Genomic DNA, 21787 nt, shown 5'->3' on the forward strand with positions numbered 1-21787 from the left:
TCTCAAACATCAACGACAAGCGACGACAAAAAACCACCATCGACACCGACAAAATTCCACAACAGAACGTCGTTTCGTTCATATGTCGAATATTTTTCGTACAAAAGTGCTGTCGGCAGCGGTATAAGAGACTCCCAAAAGACGCTGTGTAGATGAAATTTCACACTTGTTTGTCGACGGCAAAAAACACAAAGACATGAAAAAATTATTTCAAAATCGAAATGAAACAATTCTCATCATGCCAGCCAAGTTGTTTTTGTTTTCCAGCCATTTCAAGTATGTTGTTTTTCCGTTCACACTGACAAGCAATAGCAGCTGCAACCATGCTTGATGACATGGAAGCCAGTGTGAACTCTTTTAATTAAATCGTACATTAGCAGGAGGTTGATAGCGAGCAAGGGCGGATCCAGGATTTTTTTCTGGGGGGGGGGCACAAGGGACGGATTGGCAAAAAAATCAGCAATAACAGTTAGAAATAAAGTGAAGTATCATACGACTGACTGACAAGCAGCGAATTTTAACGACGCACAGTGCGGAATTTGAGTCTAAAACCTGGCCAAACATATTTGGGCACATTTTCCACATCAAATAGGTACCAAATTACAAAAAAAATATTCGGAAGGAAAAATTTTCATTTTCTTGGTACAGTAAAAGCCACTTAAGTGCTTACCCACTTACCTCCCGATTAGCCGGGAGAAAAAAAATATTAAAAATCATAAAATGCACGTATAACCCTGTACTATAACTTTTTTTAAAGTTCGTTATTTATTTTATTTTTTGAGTCAAGTTGTTTCATTAAGGCCCATTTGCTGAAACGAAACTTAAATAGTTAAGTAAAACCTAAAGAGCTAAGTTTCACATAACGGTTTGCTCGAATTTAAAACTAACATAACTTAGCGGGAAGAAATTTAAGAACATAAGCAGTTAGCGTTCTACTTAAGTATTTTTATTAAATAAAAAAGAAAAGAATGCGGCTTAAGAAATGGATGTATGTAGTCAATGTAGAAATTTTTTCACTTTCATTAGCATTTACCATCTACAGATGGAAAAACTTTCAACACAAATTTTTGAAACACTTTTGAAAAATTAAATTCTTTCAAATGAATATTTTTCAAAATTAAATTTAACATATATTTTTGGTCACTTTCACTGTTGAATCTTTTTTTTCTGTAATAAAAAGACACACACTTTTCTTAACAACAAATTTGTTGCATTCTAACTGCTTAATTTTCTCAAAAACAATTCGAATTTTTTGACTTTTCTATCGATTTGACATTTGGATTTGAAGTTCTCAGCGATTTATATCATGAAAGAAAATCATTGCTGAGTTCCATATAAATATTTTTTAGCAACGTAGAATAAAATAAGAAGAACTTAAGAACCATTGACCTACTATATATGGACTGCTAGTCGTTTGACTTTTCCATACAAAAATTGAAAAAAAAATGATTCCACATCTTTCTAGCTCTACTAGCGGTATAACCTTAGACGGCGAAAAGAGGAAACTTTTAGTTAATGACATCTGTCGTTAAAAGGCAGTGCTTTCTCTGTTTTTCTATATTTGTTCCTTTCGCACTTCGTCAAAAATGTTGCACTTATTCTCCGCTTTTTTTTAGGGCGCTAGTATCGCGAAGAAACAAGTGGAACCAACCTGAATATGCTTCTAGCAGTCCATATATATTAAGTCAATGTTAAGAACTATGTTGGACCTATGTAGTTAGGATTCAAATTTATGACCCGTATGAACAAATGGGCCTAAATAGTTTTTGAGAAATTAAGTTTTAAAGATGAAATGTAGAAAAAAAATGTTTTCGTTTTTTAATTGATTTTGTATAAAATTTTGCAATATTATGGACATATTTATACCATTTTTTAATGACCTCGTAGTTTTTAGTCAAATACTAGAGACTTCATTCTAATAAAAAATATTAAAGTTCCTAAGATTAAAAAAAAAACTGAAACATAGGTAGGTACTTTTTTTCTGGGAAAAGTTTTGTTGTTTTTATTTGCAATACATTTTTTTATATCTCAAGAATATTGTGTTCAAATTGTAGGTCTATTGGAGCCAAATTGACCAAGTTATGAGTATTGTAATACTTCGCTTACGAACGTTTTAGTCCCGGGTTCAAAACTTTAAATCGTTCTCCCCACAACTAATGTTTTTAAGCCGGTGCCCTTTATAACTTCAAAACTACTGCACCGATTCTTTTGAAATTTGTGGCGGGTTGCGCTATTTTAAAAACACTAACGTAAGAAAAAAATAACGAAAAAAGTGCAAATTTTTTAAGTGTGTATTTCAACCCCTTCGTATGGAAAAATAGAGTTGCATATACAATTAAATTTTTTTTAGAATACAATTCATACCTTAATTGTAAATGTCCATATCAAAATTTTTCACCAAAATCACTTTGAAGTTAAAAAAAAACACTTAGAAAATTCACTTTTTTTTAAATCGAAAAAAAATTCGTGTTTACCCAACAAATAGTAGTTTATTTATTTGTGAGGTGGATCAACAAACAATAAAATTCGCATTTTCAGCCAGAAATAGACAAGAGTTTCACTTAAGTTCTTTCTGTTATTATTCATATATTTTAACAACTCTTATAATTTGATTTGCTTTAAGTATGAACCAGTTCTGGGGGGGGCACGTGCCCCCGTGCCCCCCCCCCCCTGGATCCGCCGGTGATAGCGAGGCGCTAAAATCAGTTGGGAGAATATTGATAGCTGTCAATCAAAAACCAGGGATGTTAATGAGTATTTTCGGTTATTCAAAAATGATAAATGATATATCGTTTTCCATATGCAACTCTGAGAGTGTACTTCTTTAAGGGCCAGTTGTACAAACGTGGGTCAGCTTCGGTTCAGGAATTTAACCCGCCGATTTCGGCGGATTAGCTACGGGTCAACTTCGTTTCAAGCATGAATGTGGCTATTTTTACATATATGGACCTTGAACCAGTGCTAAAACTCAACTATGCTTCCGATTTCAGAAGATAAAAGTTGCTGATCCACGGATTAAACATTTGTCCTAATTCTGTTTACATACTCTGAGAGGCACTCTCATGAAGAAATTTGAACATTTTCTGAGATTCGTGATTTTGAAAGGTGTTGAAACAGCTTTTCATAATAGCTATTTTATAATTTTTTTTTGTAACAGTTGAGAGCTTTGTTTAACAAGATTTTATTTGCCTCAGGTTTGTACACAAACAGTCATCTGACTGAAGATCATACGATTTTTTGTTCCCTGGAAATAAATTCCGAGGGAGATTCAGGATCGCACAAAAAATTCCGAGGGAAAAAAATATTCCGAGGGAAACAAAATTCCCCTGGAGATTCACAATAGGACCCGATGTCTAAATTCTCCTGAAAAATTGACTGACGATACTAATAGATTCCGAAGGAAACTTTTTAAGATTATTTTCGTTCCCAAATTTAAAACATGGGAAACATTCCCAGTGGCCGGATTATGGAATACGACTTCGATCGTTTAAGATTCGATATCTCCTTTCGACTCGTCTCCTATTATGGAATTCGAAGCGAATATTTCTAATATTCCAGCCATATGACAGCTGGATTCATTAAATTTATTTTGTGATGTCTGTGACAGCCAAAATGTCTATAAATTGATAAGTTTATCGTTTATCTATCAATTGATATTTGACAACCGTAATAGGGGCTAAAATTTTGCATTCGCCCCCTAAAACAATCGACATCGTCGGACCTAGTATTTTTCATATACATTCGGAGAATTTTCCGCACGGATACCTCGCTAGGTACGCATATTCCATAATCAGGCCACAGGGAAATTTTTATTTACCCCCATTTGAATTTGTTTTTTTGCTTATGAACCTAAGTCCGAGTTCGGCTCTGCTCGTTCGAGCTCGTCAGCTCGGACTCTGAGCTCTTGCTCATCTTTTAGAATATGGTCCAAAATCTCTAGCTACGCCAATGCTGGGGTGTATGTATCAAAACTTACCGTACATGAAAATTCTACAAAAAAGAAAAACAAAAACACACAAAAATAATTGTTAATAATATTGATTATTCAGGTAAATTCCATTCATTTTTCCAATTTATTATGAACATCTGAATCTGAATTTATTATTCTTCGTCTCTTAATTAAATGTGTTTAGCGATTCATTTATGATTTTATTTTTTTGTTTTTATGTAAATGTTTTTTTTGTTTTGTTTCCTGTTTATGTTTATATATAGTTAACATCCTACATTCACTAAATAGTATGTATAAATTAAATCTTGTTGTTGTGGTTATCAATATTTCGTGGTATCTTAAATGCTAAATAATTTTTATATATATGCCAGTTTATTTTGTTTTTTTTTTTTTGTTTATTAATTTCTGTTTTCATAAATTGTAATTTACATACATATATATTTTTTTGTTTTGTTTTATGTTTAATTAATGCTTGTTTTTTAATTTTATTCTCTAAATAATTTATCAGTGCTAAATATTATATACATTATTTTTTTGTTTTGTTTAAAAAGTAAGTAAAGTTAATTCTATAATTATTGTATAGTACATAACTTAAAAAATAAAGAAAATTATATATTTAAATACCATGTTTTTCTTTTTCATTTCATTTCAATTTTATTTTTTTTGTTAATGTTTTATTTTACTTAAAAAAAAGCTGCATTTCAAATAAAATACTAAATACATGTGATGAGTCATTTTTTATTTTCACGGCTTTTTTGTTTTGTATTTCCTTGTTTGTTTTTATTTTATCTAATTTTTAATCACTGGGTTGTTGCGTATTGAAGTATGTGTATGTGTGTGTGAGAGTGAATTTTATGTGTAGATGCTTAAAACACTAGTAGTTATATTTTTTGTGTGGTTTAAATTCTTATTTTTTATTTATTTGTTCATCAATACGAGAGTGACATTTATTATAATCATTTTATTTTTTTTTTGTCTAATTTATTTCATTTATTTCGAATAAGCATGCTATAGGCAAGCTGTAAATTTACATACAACAACAATTGCTTTGTTTTTGTTATAACACAAATACATACGTTTTTAAATTTATATATAAGTATTCAAAAAACGTGAAATTATTGAATGTTGAATTTTAAAAGAAAAAATAATTTAATTCAACACTTTAAGTTTTATTACTAAAAAAACAACAAAAAAATAACTAAATTAATATTTTATTTTAATTATGTGTGTGTGTGTAGAGTAAAAATACAACACAAAATTATTAATTATATTGATGATTGATTGTATTGAATTATAATACGACGAGTTTTTTTTTGTTTTTTGTTTATAAAGCACAAAGTATAATATCAAAAATCTCTTTATAAGGTACATAAATATTTTAAATTATTTTTATTTATATGAAAAAAAAAAACTTTTTTAATAATTTTTAATACTAAACATGACACACGAGGGACTTACATCTAAAACACTTTTTTGTATTAAATCGTTTGTTTTTTTTTTATTTAATTTTAATTTCTCGGTAATCTTTCTATTCTTTTTTTTTCCTTTTATTTTTTTACAATACATAATTATATATTTATATAAAAAAAATAAAAAAACAAAAACAAATCTATCAAAAAATTATTGCAACTGGGATGATGTATTTCTAGCTTAGAATATATTTTTTTTTTTAATTTAATTTTTTTTTAATTAATTTTCTTTTTTAATTTAATTTAATTTTTTATATATTTTATTCCCGTTTCGTACTTTTTAAGATAAAGATTTTTTTTTCTTTTTTTTTTTCAATACAATAGTGGTAACATGAATTGGGTTAGTTTTTTTTTTGAAATTGTATAATAATTTCAATTTTACCTATTTTCTGTTTAAAGAAGAATGTTTTTTTTTATAATCATCTACGTATACACAAATACAATTGCTTTCTGTTTGATTACGTTGAATTTTTATTTTCGTTTTAGAGGCATTTTTTTTTTTTTTTTTTTTTTTGTTAAAAGTTTTTTATTTATTACTTTTTTTTTCGACAATTTATATTTCTGGGGGGTGTTTTAGTTTTACTTCAGTGAATTTGTTTTAAACATGAATAATTCTTCTTTTTTTGTTGTTGTGTTTTGTGTGTGTGTTAATATAATATAGCTATATGAGTAAGCCGTAATCTAATTGGTTAAACTAGTTTTGTTAAATGTAGTGTAGGTTTTTTTTAGTTGAAGTAATATTTTTTGTTTTGTGGACTTAAGTTTTTTTTTATTTTGTAAGGTATGTATTACTTTAATAATTTGATTTTTGCATTTAACTCATAGTTTTTTTTCTATATTTTTTGTTCTTATTTGTGATTTTTTTAAATTTTTTTTTTGTTTTTTACTTGTTTTTTTAGTTAATATCCTAGTTGACCATTAAAGTATGAGATTCCATTGGAGCTGCTGAATCATAAAGGGTGTCAGTATCTTGAGTGGGTTCACCTTGTAACTGACATTGATTTGTTAAGGTGCCAGCACCGCAGTCACAAAAGAATCTAAAAAAATAGAATTTTTTTATTATTAAAATGCGTGATTTAAAGAAAAAGAAGAAAGGTTTATGGGATTTTTTCAAAATTTTGCAGTACCTAATATTTTTTTTTCAATCTTTAAAAATTTAACTTGTATTTTGTTAAAATTAACGCTTTTCATTAATATATTAGAGTAGAAAATTGAAGAGATTTTATTTTGTCAGATGATAAAAAATATCTTTAGATACATATTTAACAACTTTTCAAATATTCATTAATCATTTTACTCCAAACGTTGTGCGTAGTTTTGTAATTGTAATTATTTCTGGTTGGTCTAAGATGTAATAATTAAGATTTTTTGAAAAAGGACCAAACATTTCTTATAAAGTATTTTATTTATTTTAGGGAAATTTTTTTTGTTCAACAGAATAGATACACCAGTAATTATTCAGTTGTCATTGGTAGTCTTAGGGGCCAGTTATAGCTATCATTGGTTTTCATCATTGAAACCAATCATTGGAATTTTTTTGACAGGTCATTTATAGCAATCATTGAAAATGTCTGTCATTGAAAATTTCAGTTTTTTTGGTTGAAATCCAGCCGATAAATTTTATCTGACAGTATCAGTGAAACTGTGTGAAATTGAAACACAAATCCGTGGAACGATTCGTTTCATTTTTTGATGTTATGAATCAGCTGTTCATGGAATAGATTTTCCGTCCGTGAAAAAGAAAAACACATTAATTTATAGAAAAAAAATAACTACTGAAAAAGTTGAATGATATTTATTCGTACTTTTGTCTCAAAGAACATTTACAAATACTGAATTAAAGTTGAATGATATTTATTCGTACTTTTGCCTCAAAGAACATTATTTTTGATGTTCCTGATGAGTGACAATATCAATTACATTTTGCGCAAGGAAGAATCGCTTTGAGGCCTACTTCATAGTTAAATAAAATGCACGACTGCCCTTATAGTAAAAGTTGCTGAGAATGTTAAATTTTTAATAGCAATCAAAAATGAATAATTTTAATGTAAAAAAACGTATTAAAAATTGATTTTAAAATTTTGAACAAATTACACCTTTTTATATAATTTCAACCTACAAATAAAATATGCAATTTGACTTTTTTATAACAAGGAATTTTTGAAATTGTTTCTTTTTTTTATTAATTTTTTGCAGCCGTTAAAAAAAAATCGAAAATTTTTCAAAAAAAATTGGTAGGTATGTCATTTTGAAGAAAATTTCAAGAAAACTCATTAATCTCTTAAAATACATACATATTTAAAAAAAAATCTAAAATTGACATTTTTTTAATGTTCCTAGTTTGTAATCTAAAGTTACTAAAAAGTTTTTTTTTACAAAAATTTTCGTTGAAATCGGTTTAATGGTTTACAATAGTCAGAAATGAAGAAAACGGTTCTATGCTGTCTTTGCATTGCTATTTTTATTTCAGAGAAGGACAGGACACAGGACGCTATGTGCCGCAGTTTCCGTATTTTGTTTTTACAAATCGTTCTCTTCCATATTGGTCATATGGCAATAGGGGTGTGATAAAAAACTATTTTTAAGGAAAAGTGATAGCATATAAAAAAGCAGCTATTAATAGCTGCTATTTGATCACTCATTAAATAGCAGTTAAGACCGTAGATTACTCTTTAAACTTCTTCCTAATTTGAAATAAGATTGAAAATATGGTATAAAAAATAAATAAAAAGTAAGTTACCATTTTTAATATTTTTAATGAGAAATAACTCTTTGAATGCCTTCACTGAAACAATGGGAATTCAAGTAGATAGAACTTTTTGTTGTATTATTATCACTTTACTTTTTTCATCGTAAATCAAATCAATAGATATGAAGAACAGAATGCTCACAAAAAAGCAGTGAAGTTAAAACGAAGAGGAAGCAGTTTTGCTTATAAAAGTAGTGAAATTTTTAAGAGCATCCAACTTTTTTACACTTGATCGCTTCATGCATATAAGAAAAAAAAAGAAGAACACAGAAAATTTGATTGGTTTAGAATTTAGATTTATGTAAGGCTGAGGACTGAGCAGTGAGCAGCTACGTATATTCAATCGCAACTGTTCAGTGGCAGAGCAGAATAATTGAAAGCAGCTATCGCAATAGCAACATCAGCTTTATATGGCAAGTACCATTGGTTTTTAAAATTGGAAGGAAGTCACCATAGAATAAAAGTTAAGATTCTTTTAAGATAAAAATAACAAGCAAAAGGGTTAAATTTAAATCAAATGACAATTTATTTTCCCTTTAGACCCTATTAATCTTTACGACAACGTTGATACTTTCAACGATTGCCTGCAATAGTTATACAGAGTAATTGCAATAAATTGATTTTTAACTCATGGGACAAAACGTATCAAATAATAAAAGACAAAACACTAACTAAAATAATTTTTAAAAAATTACCTGTCATGTCTGATGAATTCCACATCATGGCCAGCGTGACAATTTTTAATACAATTCACGCAAATTGCATTACGATCGGTTGTATTGCACGTTTGACATCTATAGAAATCATGCATGGGAAATGAAGTGTAACTGCTTATCTTGTACAAACACTGTCCTCCCGATACCGCCTTTTCGACTTCATCCTCATTGTTAAATATATTATTGCCTCTAACAATGGGCTGCACTCCACTTGCCAGACACAAACCACCAAATTTATTTTTAAATATTTGATTATGCTCAAGTGTAGCTGTGGCATTGTTTGTGATTTCAACACCGGCAGCTTGGCCATCATATATTCGATTCCTCCGGAGGATGGGATGACTTTGCGTTGAGATCAGTACACCAGCCTGAGTATTTCGGAATATATCATTCTCTTCTAAAATGCCCTTGCCACCGTTAAATATGCAAATGCCACCATCTCGACCATCGTAGATTTTATTTCTTTTCAGTGTTGGATTTGAATCTGTTTTAATCCAAACACCTGCCATGGCATTATCGAATATTTCATTTTGTTCCAAAAGCCCAAGGCCACCATTGTAGACCAATACTCCTCCATTTTGGCCACCCCATATTTTATTTCCTCTAATCACTGGATTGCTTCCTGTTCGTATTTGCACTCCCGAGTACAAATGATTAAAAATGTCGTTGTCTTCTAGCTTACCATGGCCATTATCGTAAAAATACACACCGACCTATAAACATATTAAATTAAAATTTGTTCCACAATTAAAAAAATAGAAAAATAGTTTTACCTGTTTGCCAGAGTGAATACGATTTCGGCGAAGAACTGGCGTGCTACCAGTCGTGATCCATACTCCAGCCAAAGTATTGGAATAAACTTCGTTTTCTTCAATCAGGCCTTGGCCTTTCTCATGCACATAAATGCCTCCATGCTGGCCATGATGGATCTTGTTATGGCGGACAATAGGATCACTATTGGTGCGTATTTGAATGCCAGCCAATGCATTTCCATAAATATTATTGTGTTCAATTAGTCCACGTCCCTCGCCAAATATGTATACACCTCCTTGATGACCATTGTAAATTTCGTTCTTACGAATAGTGGGATTGCTGTTGGAGGTTATCCAAACACCTGTGAAAATTTGTATTTAAAAATTATAGAATCAGTTTGATGCTTTGCTTGATCAAGATGTATAAGTTAACTTTTAATTAAAGTTGAGACAAAAACAACATACATATAAACAAAGTTACATTTGGTTCAACAAAGCAAGTAAATGGCTTGAAAAATTACTGATTTTATTTGTAAACGGCCCTTTAAAATAAATTAAGGTCAACAAGCGTCCATGCTCCGCGTAGAATGTGAGGATATTTAAAAGTCTAAAAAGCCTAAAGCTCGTGGGTGCCTAAAATCAACAGCAGACACATAATTGGTTCGTTCAACTCACGAATTCCAATACAATACAAGGTGTTCAAGAAACTTGGTTTGATATCAAGCGCATATCTCAAATTCCATCTAATGGTCCAAAATACTTGCCTATGGTCGAAACTGGTCTTTCACTTCTGTTCATTAAAACTAAAGGCCCAACTATAATCGACATTAGCTTATGCGCGCATAAGCAAACACGCTCTATTTAATAGTTATAATCGAGTCTAGCTCCGTTTCGTTAATTTTTTCTCAGTTTCGTTGACTTAAGCAAACATAAGCAAGAGCGATCTCAGTCGCTCGGCGCATAAGTAATTCTGACATGTATGTTCAAATACATAAGAAAAATAAACAGAGACAGTGTTCATGTGAATTATTTCAAAATAAATGAGCGTGTATGTGTAGATTGAGAACAAAATATTCTAAATATTCTGTGGTTCGTGTGGTTGATTGTTGGTTGATGGCTCTGTTCACTTAAGTCAATTATGGCTATGCGCGCTAATTTTGCAAGCATAAGCAAATTTTCGTTAGATTTTTGGCATTCGCTTATGTGTGTTATAGTTGGGCCTTAATGTGGATGGAACAAGTTGGTACGCTAAATAGTAAAATCTTGATCTGCAATATAGCGTTTAGCGGCCATTAACTTGAGTATCGGAAGTAAAGCAAATTTGAAAAGCATGATGTACATATGTATATTGTATAGGCTGATTCAAAATGCAGACAAGAAGCTGGATCGTCAATTTTCAGATCTATTTACAGCCGTTTAAATTATAATTTGGCAGAGAAAAAATTTGTTTTATGACAACAACAGCGTACAAGAAATATTCATGGTGAAAAGTTTGACAAGAGATCCATTTAGTCCAAGTTATGTATGTTACACACAGAGATGCATGCCTCTGCATATTGTGTGAACGGAAAGATTTCATGCAATTTATTCGAAAGATACGTCGGCGAACCAGTGCGATAAGTTTTCGAATTCAACACTGATGAGGAACGAGACAGAAAAAGATCTAGTACCAAGTAATTTCTTTTTTCAGGTACTTTTTTGTGCAACTGAATAACTGGAAGTCCATCAATATTAAAATTGATAGCTGTCCCAAAAGTTGGGGTTCACATACATAGATTCTGCACATGAACCCCAAGTATTTCTACAACAAATAAGTTGATAAATTAAAGGAAAAACCAGGTGGTCATCCAGCATTATATTGATACTCCAAACTAAAACTAAATTCTTCGCCAAACGCTCGCTAAGTATATAAATTAGCAAATCTAGTCCTCTGATAAGAAGTCGAACAGAGAGAAAAATATTTATATTTTGCACCGGACTCTTCTTCGACCTTGTACAAGTATTTACTTCAATCAGCAAAGAAACTTGTTGATAGATTACAAACCATATAAATAAGCTTACATCACGAACCTCCGTACTTTTGATTTCTTGGATGAGCATATAACCCCAACGTATGTGTAAAGATTTTTTGTTTTAACAGTCGGCTTACCAACGCGGCTATAATTTATCTTTTAGTTATTGTATTGGTTTGGACCCTTGTGTTTTACTTAACTTAATATTTTAATTTTATATAAAAGTTGTATTAGAATATTTTACTTACCAGCAAAATTATTGGAATGTATACGATTCTCGATAAATTGTCCAAGTCCATTTTCATGAACATAAATGCCACCAGTCTGCCCATGATGAATTTCACACTTGACCACAGTAGGATTAGCACCAGCTTTTACCTCAAATCCAGCTATTCTATTATTATGAATGTCATTTTTCTCAAAGTATCCCTACAAAGAGGCAAGAATATTTTTAAGTTTCAATTTCTCAAAAAACAATAAAACAAAAATACTACCATTCCGTTTTCGAATGTAAATATTCCAACATCACGCCCATGATGAATGTGATTTTCCCTCATAATGGGACTAGCAAAATTTTTAACCCATATTCCGGCTAGTGCATTGCGACTTATTTCATTGTGCTCGTACGTGCCCTGGGCATAATCAGTCACATACAGTCCCACATTCTCACAATCGCTAATGTCACAGTTCCTAATCGCTGGATTTGCATTCAATCCACCAACACAAACTGCAGCCCCAACTACCGATGAACTACGAACAATGCAATTGTCTACTGTAGGACTACAATTTTCACCAATGTCCAGACAATAGTGCTTGTGATGCGAAACAGTTGATGTAACATCGGGCGAAAACTTCAGAGTGATGTATCCCACATAGGCATACTTTGCGCCCTCGACAAACATCACTGTGGAACCTGCCTCTCGTTCTAAAATTACCGATTCTGCCACATTACCCGGCGCCGCCCCAATCAAAGCTATATCCGAATCAATGAACAAATATTCACCCTTATAATGGCCACCATGCAGAAATATTAAAGTGCCCACATTTTCTGGACTGGTATTGTCGTCTGCTCCATACAAGTTGGCAGCGTTTTGTTGTGAGCTCAGACCAGAAATACTATTCGGCATGCCAATGTTGGCAGCGGCATTTAAAGCTGGATTATTCGAAGGAGGATGTGGTATTTTATCATCTGGATAATCGAGAGCTGCTTGAATTGTATTAAAATGAATTATATGGCGGCCTTTAAACTTTTTATCCTGATAACCAGGACGCACATGAATGCCGCGATAAAGCTGCCGAAAGCTCTCTTTCCATGGATTAGCATAGTCTGAGTCTTCTGCTTTCACAAAGACATATTTGCATATTTCCGGATTGAAGAGTGGCAGATCGTACTCATATACAGATTGATAGAGGCGCTTCCACAATTCTGTGTCATTGGCGATTGTATTGAAACGCTTGCAAACTAACGACAACCGACAAAGGTCCTGTTCTAGTAAGTAGGAAAATATTGTAAGAAGAACCTCGTCAGGCATTTCGTATTGCAAATAGTGGGCAGCCGATGGACCACTAGTTTCTGTACTTGTAGCCGTGTACATCCTCTTGGATCGTTTTCGCGCTGGAAGCATATAACAGCTGTCTTCACAGTTTAACGAGGCAGACGTTGATGTCGATGGAGTGATTGCGTGATAATGAGAACTGAAGTTACCACCGCATGCCACAACACCTGACGAAGGACCTGCCGTCGGAACAGTGGCTGCCGAGCATGATGCTGTTGCACTGCCAGCAGCACTGCTCGTACTGGCAACACACCATTGTTCATGGCTAGAAGATGGTAATTTACGACGCAGATCGTATGGTGACTGATGGCAACATCCTATTGAAGAGCAACTGCTTACGGTTGCAGCAGCTGGAGCTGCAACTGCAGTTACATTGGCTGACGTTGAGGGCAAGACAAAGCTTGATGACGCTGCTTTAAAGTTAAAAGAAAACAAACATTAGGTACTATTTGAGAACTATAATCAATTTTATTTAGAAAAAAACTTACTTGAATTAACAGCTGTGCTACTACTTGTATTAGTCATGGAATTTGTGCTATCTGGAAGTAGAAGGAAATATTTTTTATTTAGTCATAATTCACTTCTTGGAATATTGTCTTTTAATATAAATTACTTATGCAATTGGGTGCTGAAGAACTAGTGCTAGTTGCAGCTGGGCCGCTACCAGCACTTGTAGACGTCGCAGACGACGATGTGGAAGATGTGGATGTTGCAGTGGTGGTAGATGATGTTGATGATGATGACGATGATGATGACGAAGAATTTGAGGAGGAAGATGACGATGATGTCGATGGCCCATTTGTATTACCATTTGTGTTGAATGCATTTGAGGAATTTACCGACGAACTAGACGATGAACTCGAACCACCAGTGGCTGCAGCAACACTTGGGCCACCAGTTCCAGATGGAGCAGCTCCAACTGTTGGCAAATTTTGAAGTAAAGGCTCCAGAACATTATCTGTGTATACAAAAAAAAACAATATTTAATAAGATTAAATTAGAAATTTCGGTTGATTTTTTAGAGTAAAACCCAGAGAAGGAAGTCCATTTTTCTCAGCCCGTCGATGGACTCTCATCAGATCCATATGCAAATGAACTGTAGCTTCTTCAACCATACTAATAGAATAGCTGAGATAAATTTGAATATCTCAGCTTACATTACAATTTTACAATATTCAAAAGTAGACGGTAGGTCGTTAAGGAAAATGAAAAAACAGTGGACCCAATATTGTCCCTTGTGAAACTCCTGCTACAATTGGGAGAAATTAGGATAGTTGAGATTTCACGGATACTGCCAGAGTTCCTCCCATAGATATTGTTTGATTAGTATAATATCTGATCTTTCAAAGCAAAGGTTATTTTCGTAAAAAGTAATTTGGGGCACAGAATCGAAAGCTTTGGAGAAATGTAGCTTGTACAAGAGTAGAAGCCCGCTTCATATCAATTTGTAAGCGCAGATCATCAACAACTTGAAGAAGAGCCGTTGAACAGCTATGTTTTGGTCTGAGTCCCGCTTGAACAGGAGTACAAAAATTTTAGAGAACAGGTATTATTTTATATACTTTCCATATTTTGGGGTATCAGGTGAAGCTTGTGAGAACGGTATATTAGTTTTAGAAACTTCGGGTCTATACAATCTCGGCCATTTGGAAAACCCTGAAAACACATTTTTATTATGGAGGAAGGATCAGGATTTTATTCGGGAAATTAGTTAGAGCAAGCGCTAACAAACTATGCATTTAATTCGTTTCCATCCGACTCTTCAGTATTGCTTTTCAATATTTAGACGTGCATTAGTTTTTTATGTTTTTTTTTTCATAGTTTATTCAGAGAATAGATTTTAAAATTTTGAAGGTTAAAACCTTTTTTTTATTGCCAACCTAAACCGTTTCCAACGTTTTTAAGTCAAGTTTTTATCAAAAACTTTTTTTTTAGTTTTAAAATTATAATATGAATACGAATTGATATAATTTTAACTGGGATAAAAATATCGAAGAGATGGTTTACCTGTTCATCAATAGAAAAAATAAAACAAATTAGACAACAGGGTGCATGTCACTGCTTTTAATAATGCCTGCATATCCATAAAATTGAAATTGTATCAAAATTAGTACCTGGATTGGATTAGTTTTATGTCTCAAAATATAATAATTAGATCATGTTTAGAGAAACCAGGCACATGATGGTAACCACAATAATTTGTTTTGTTGGGCTGATTTAGTAGGATTAAGTCAAGAAGTGTAGAACCACTATCTGTGAAATGCTATGAAAGCGATAAGTTAGAAGAAAACATATTAAAATATTTCATATTTATTTATTTCAAAATTGCTTACAATGTAGGACATAAGTCTTATAAAGTATTGAAAGCCTTTAAATTATATATTAAGGAAGTTTGAATTATTTAAAGTGTATATATAAATAATAATAATACTATAGCAGGCTTATTTACAAACATATTTTTAGGAAGAAGAAGAGAGAGAGAAAAAAAAAAAGATTTACAATAAGAAAAATAAGAAAGAAAATATTACAAACATAAAAAAATAAAAAATCGATAAAATTTATCAATAATTTGCCAAATAGTTAAAAAGTAAACATTTAAATCTTCTTGTGCTTCTAACACTTCTCATAGCAATATAGGCAGGGAGTTCCAAAGACGAATAACATGAACAAAGAATTGGCGCTCAGTAATAAGGTAATTGTATCGTGGTATAATAAAAGTAAAGGACCTTTTAGAATGAGGGAAATTTAGCTTACTATGTAGATCAGACATGTCAAACTCAATGGCTTTCGCGGGCCAAAATAACAGGATATAAATTTCTATAGGCCGCAAAAAAAAGAAACAATTAGAATTTTTATGAAACAGATTTATTTTTATAAAAGTACAAGAACAATATGTAGTAATATTAAAGTTTTCTGCCTGACACTTGGCATTTCTTTTCTGCTACCATCTTCTCTACTTGTGGGGAAAATTTATTAGAAGTTATTACTTTTAAAACACCCCAGGTGTAGATCTGTAATTCTGGATCTAACAGGTGACTTAATTCCATTCATTAGTGAAAACAGCTGCTCGCATTGAAAAGTGCAATACAAGAATTATCAAAATTGGTTAACTCAGTCCAAAGTTAAGAGGTAACAAACATAAAAAAAAAAAATACAGGCGAATTGAATACCTCCTCCTTTTTGGAAGTTGATAAAAATTCAGGCATCCCAAGTTCATCGATTTTAGATCTTAAAACGGAGTCACACTGGATTTCGTTTACCTCCATTTGCAAATGATTAGGTACTAACTCTATATTTATAAATCCGTCTCAAAAAAGAGATTTAAAAAGCATCGATTTTTCGGGAAAAAGTAGCGAATTTTTTTTCATTGGAATTCATTTCAGAAAAAGTAGCGACAATAAGTCGATTGCAGATCGAATTTGTTGTTGTTTGGAATTCGACATAAATCATTTTTCACAAATAAACGATTAAAGAGCTTTTTCCCAAAAATTCACCTAGGTTGAAACAAACCGTGTGGGGCTTTCGCTGCTTTCCCATCTGCACTGGAGAAAAGATAAACAATTATTTTCTCCAATGCTAATTTCAGCAAAAAAAGCTTTTTTTCAACACAAAAAATGTTTGCTTACCTTTTCACCAACTGACAACATCGTTTTGAAATGTTTGTTTGTGTTCATTATAGACATTTAAATTTTATTTTTTTAAACAGAAATTGAATGTAAAAAAATTGAAAATACAAGTAGGATGAATCCAGGTTGCAAAAAATTTCGCATCCATATAAGATAATTGGCAACAAGAGAGTTTTAGCAAGAAGTAATTCGGTTTTTGTGGGAACGAAGCTTCTAGTAACTTGGAGAGCACGAAGACTACCATATACTTTACCAATTGCACTGTTAATATGATTGTTCCATGTGAGCAAGCGATTGAAAACTGTTCCGAGATTTCTAGCGTTGCTGACATATTCAATAGCTTCATCTTCAAGCTTCAATGGGTTTAAAATAGATAGATCAAACATTTTGCGGAAGGGCTTTCGATTTGACAGGATTAAGACAAAGGTGGTTGTTCTTAGACCAACGTGAAATAGAGTGAAGATCCTCATTCATTAGTGCAATGGCATCACTTTTCTCTTCAAAACGACGACTTATCAAAAGCTGCACATCATCAGCGTATAGATGAATCAGACAGTTTCTAACAACAAGTGGTAACTCATTTATATAAAGTGAGAAAAGGATTGGTCCAAGGATCGACCCCTGGGGAACTCCAGTTAAAACATCAAGGAAGGAAGAAGAGTATCCGTTTATCATCGCATTGCTGCCTTCCGCTTAGGTATGAATTAATTAAGTTACAGGACTCTAGGGAAAACCCAAAGTAATTACCCAGTTTCTTACACAAAAATGAATGGTTGACAGTGTCAAAAGCTTTTGAGAAGTCTAAGAGCGTTAGAAATGTAATGTGATCGCTATCCATTGCAGTTCTTATTTCATCAGTTACAAAGAGTAGAGCTGATTTGCAGCTGCGGTTTGGTCGGAACCCAGACTGACAGTTTGTTAAAAGGTTGTTGGTTGAAAGATTTTTTTCAATTTGCTTCAGAATGGTTTTTTAAACCCATACAGTTCTGGAGAGAATAGAAGCCTCAAATTATTATCAAACAATAATTGGGGTGTGGTGTAATCTTAACGATCCGGAATGAATCTGAAGTTTTTTAGGATGTTATTGTAACCAATATGATTACTGCTCCACTGCAATGTTTCCTTGGAGCGAGTAGTTGAGTTTGGTGCTAGTTGTTTGTTGTAGATGCCTAGGGTTGTGAGATTTAGTAGAATGTCGAAGGTGTCCGAAGGAGTTGACCTTAGCCCGACGCCTATACACATACTAGCTGACTTTTCGACTTTGATAAGTCCACTGCTGTCCACTATACGGTATGTAAATATCGGTTTTAGCACCGAGGTGCACAGCCATTGAGCATTGTCAAGAAAAAAACTCCATTTGCCACCAATGGGTTTTTTGCATGAAAAGAGTGTTTTTTTTTTATTCTTTCGTCAACACCTATTAAGCTCCCAGATCAGATTTTTGTTTATCATAATGAGTCTTAGATATTAGGGTTAGATAGAGTAAGTGTAATATCTTTGATTGTAGGGGGTTTTAAAGTCCGGAATCTTGTATTTCCTCATGAAAAGATCATGTTCCGCTTTAAAACCATTACCCTCTAGATCGAGTTGCAGTTTGTTGACTACCAAGTTCCATAGGAGATGTTATAGGACCAATCTCTGAGTTAGTCGACCTAAATAAAGGACAAACTAGAGTGCTTACACTGCTTAATTGAATCGTTTATTTTCAAAACATTATACGTAGGTAAGTCCATTTAATCATAAAAAGTTTTAGACGACATATTCTTTGTATTTATCAACTTTGATTTTTACTTTAAATGCAAATATTATCCTTATATATCAAAGTATCTATTAAATAAGATGTTAATTCATAAGAATAAATAAAATCATCCTTTTTGTGGGTTTAACAAAAAAAAATTCAAAATTGACTTATCATGTTTTGAAAATAAACGATTCAATTGACCCATGTTCCCAATGCTTTTGTAATTTTAGTGCATTAATTTTAATATTTACTAGGTAGGTACCTAGTATATTTCTGGTTTTTGCAAAATAGGTTTTGTCAACTCCTCCCGGTTCTTTGCATAACATTAAGGCGTTTGGGCTAAATAATTCACATAATGGATATAATAATTTATTATTGGAGGTAAAAGAATTTGTGTTTTTCCCACATCAATAAAATAATAAATCTTGAAATCCTTATAAAATTGAAAATTGGCAAAGATTTTTGGAAAAAACAAAATCCCACAAACTTATCAAAAAATAAAAATAAAAAACCTAATAAAAAATGATTTAACACAAAATGACTCATTATTATCTACTTGGATACCTATCAACCCACATACTACGTTTATATTCTTTTGTTGTTTGTTTGTTTATTTATTTGTTTGCCAACAAATAAAAATATTTAAGGGAAACCTTTCAATAATCATTTTCCAAAAACTCAATTAAATATATATTTTCGAACTATAAAACCAATTTCAGTCGTCGTCGCTTTGCAATCGCAACATTAAAATATCATTTTACAAAAAAAAAAAAAAACTTATTGGTAAGTAGTTAGTATGTTTGAAGAATACTGCGCACGCAAACGTATAACATTCCACACAGTTTCATCAGCAATTGTACCATTCAAATAGAGGTATCGTATATTATGCTCCTCCGACCAAGACTTTTTTTTTGTTTGAAACTCCAACTATATCTTTGCCCTGCCTAAACGCATTTTTACCTGTGCGGTTCAGTGCACTCAAATGGGGCATCATCATCATGTTTATTATTATTTATTCAAAAACTAAAAAACAATTTACCTAACATTTAGATAATTTGTATCATGCCAGAGAATCTTTTAAGGGAAACTTAATGCAAATTTCATTGGATACCTAAAAAAATAAATGCAAATTTGCAAAGAAGAAGTGTTTTTTTTTTTTTGTTTGTGAAAACGAGAATAAATAAACACTTGACTGGTTTTTAAGTTTTTTTTTTCTTCTTTTGTTTCAATAGGAAGTTTATTTTCACAAAAAATAAAAGAAGAAAGAAAATATTAAAACACCAATCAGTGCAAATAACCAAAATGGATCGATTTCCACACATAATCAGAGTGTGGAACTTTAACAAAAAAGAAGAGATCCAGTTCAATGCATTTGTCTGTAGTACATACTTATTTATCTACCTACAACATAATGGAAACTCTCTGGGAAGATGGACCAAAAACTGAAAACCGAAAAAAAACAACCAAAACTTACCAGATGCTCTCGAGGGCAAGGCAATTCGGTTTGCACCTTTCCGACGAGACCGTCTCACGTACACCGCAGCCATCGGCATCTTCAAATCTCTTCTTTTAACAACGATTTGTGGTCGGTTTCTCGTCGACTCGTCGACTCGAGTGTGTACAAAAGCAACCCAACGACGACGACAACGACTTGGACAACTTTATTGCCCAGAAGCCCAGAACAAATTAACAAAAAATAAATTTATTATTTTTTTCTTCACTTGCCACTTTTCTTTTCTTTCAAAATTTTGCTCTGCTAAGTTACAATTAAAGCTTTTTGTATAATAATCACACGCAAAACAAAATTTAGCCAACCTTTGTGTGTGTCTCAAGACATGGTTAATAAAAAAAAAGGCAAAGATCAAAAAAGGATCCACACACAATCCACACACAGATCCTTTTTGAATTTTGATTTTCTGGTTTGTTTCTGGTTTTAATTCAGGGAAGATTTTGGTGGATTTTTATGATGATTATTTTTTTCTTCCATCAAATCCCCTAAACAAAGAGCAGCAGAAAACTGGTTCTGGTTCCAACCCGCGACGCCATATTTAATTTTCCCGATATACACACTGCTGCTGTGTGGTGGACGGCATTTTTTTTTACGAATCTGAATCAATTTTCCACACGTTCGTATAGGATATTAAACAAATACATACAACAAAAAACCACTCATACACACAGGCACTCAGACTTCAGTACGGCGGCGAAGGCGAAAGGAAAAACTCGAATCGAATCGAAAACCGACGTATTTCTCTACTCTACTAACTTGTATACGGAGACAAGTTGTATGGGAAAAAAAATAAAATAAAAAAACTTTTTGTTGGTTTGGTGGGTTTTTTTTTTTTACTTTCCCAAGAAAAAAAAATGACACATTTTTTTGACTTTAAATCAATATATTTTAAGTTTTATTTGAAGATAATTATATTGTTGTTATATTGAAGTTTAAATTGATGCAATAGTTTATTTATAAATTGCATAATTTTTCCATTTTTTTTAAATGAAAATAAATATACACACTTGGATTTGAAAAAAAAACTTGAAGAAAGTTTGTGTAGTGTAGGGCCCAGACCAAAAAATTGACCATTAGCAGAAGTATATGCAGGGAATTTTGGATTTTTTTTTTTGACATATAAAATTTTCCTCTCTGAAGGTGCATTCACACGCACAAGGTGTGTTTGGTTTTTTATTTGTGTTATTGCGCAGGTTTTTTTTGCAAGGGGTAGCTTACACTAATGTCGTTTTCCAAAATTATAGGAGTGAATCACTCCTTTTTTGTGCAATTTTGGAATTTGTTCACGACGAATTTGACAGGTGGAGTGATTTGACGTTTGCTTTGCATGTGTTTGTAATGCTTAATAATAAATAAAATAATAACACAATCTTTAAATTCACTTTTAAGGCTTGGCCACACCGGAGGGTATGCGGTAGCGGTACGGGTAGCGGTAACGATATTTGTATGAAAAAAATTACATCTGAACGTTGATATGTCAGTTTGGAATTTTTTTCATACAAGTACCGTTACCTCTACCCGTACCGCTACCGCATACCCTCCGGTGTGGCCAAGCCTTTAAAGGCTTGGCCACACCGGAGGGTACGCGGTAGAGGTACGGGTAACGGTACGGGTACTTGTATGGAAAAAATTCCAAACTGACACATCAACGTTCGGGTGTGGAATTTTTTTAATACAAATATCGTTGCCGCTACCCGTACCGCTACC

At 32.4% G+C, this 21787-nt stretch overlaps 1 protein-coding gene across 4 annotated transcripts; it reads right to left on the reverse strand.

The window, feature by feature from the left end:
• Window positions 1-5524: 5524 nt before the first annotated feature.
• LOC129913875 (F-box only protein 11) lies at window positions 5525-21114 on the reverse strand. Of its 4 annotated transcripts, none has more exons than XM_055992835.1 (9): window positions 20386-21113; window positions 20045-20323; window positions 13817-14161; window positions 13692-13742; window positions 12142-13616; window positions 11896-12076; window positions 9657-9997; window positions 8863-9596; window positions 5525-6455 (listed from the first exon to the last, which is right to left on the reverse strand). In XM_055992835.1, exons 2-9 carry the CDS (start codon window positions 20121-20123, stop codon window positions 6326-6328), a joined length of 3336 nt encoding a protein of 1111 aa, XP_055848810.1. In that variant the 5' UTR covers window positions 20124-20323; window positions 20386-21113; the 3' UTR covers window positions 5525-6325. The 4 variants fall into 4 exon arrangements, with proteins under 4 accessions (XP_055848810.1, XP_055848809.1, XP_055848811.1 ...); XM_055992834.1 differs by having other exon boundaries at window positions 20045-20326; XM_055992836.1 differs by having other exon boundaries at window positions 12142-13613; window positions 20045-21114.
• Between the last annotated feature and the right edge of the window lie 673 nt (window positions 21115-21787).

Source organism: Episyrphus balteatus, chromosome 3 (assembly GCF_945859705.1).
Source record: "Episyrphus balteatus chromosome 3, idEpiBalt1.1, whole genome shotgun sequence".
Classification (NCBI taxonomy): domain Eukaryota; kingdom Metazoa; phylum Arthropoda; class Insecta; order Diptera; family Syrphidae; genus Episyrphus; species Episyrphus balteatus.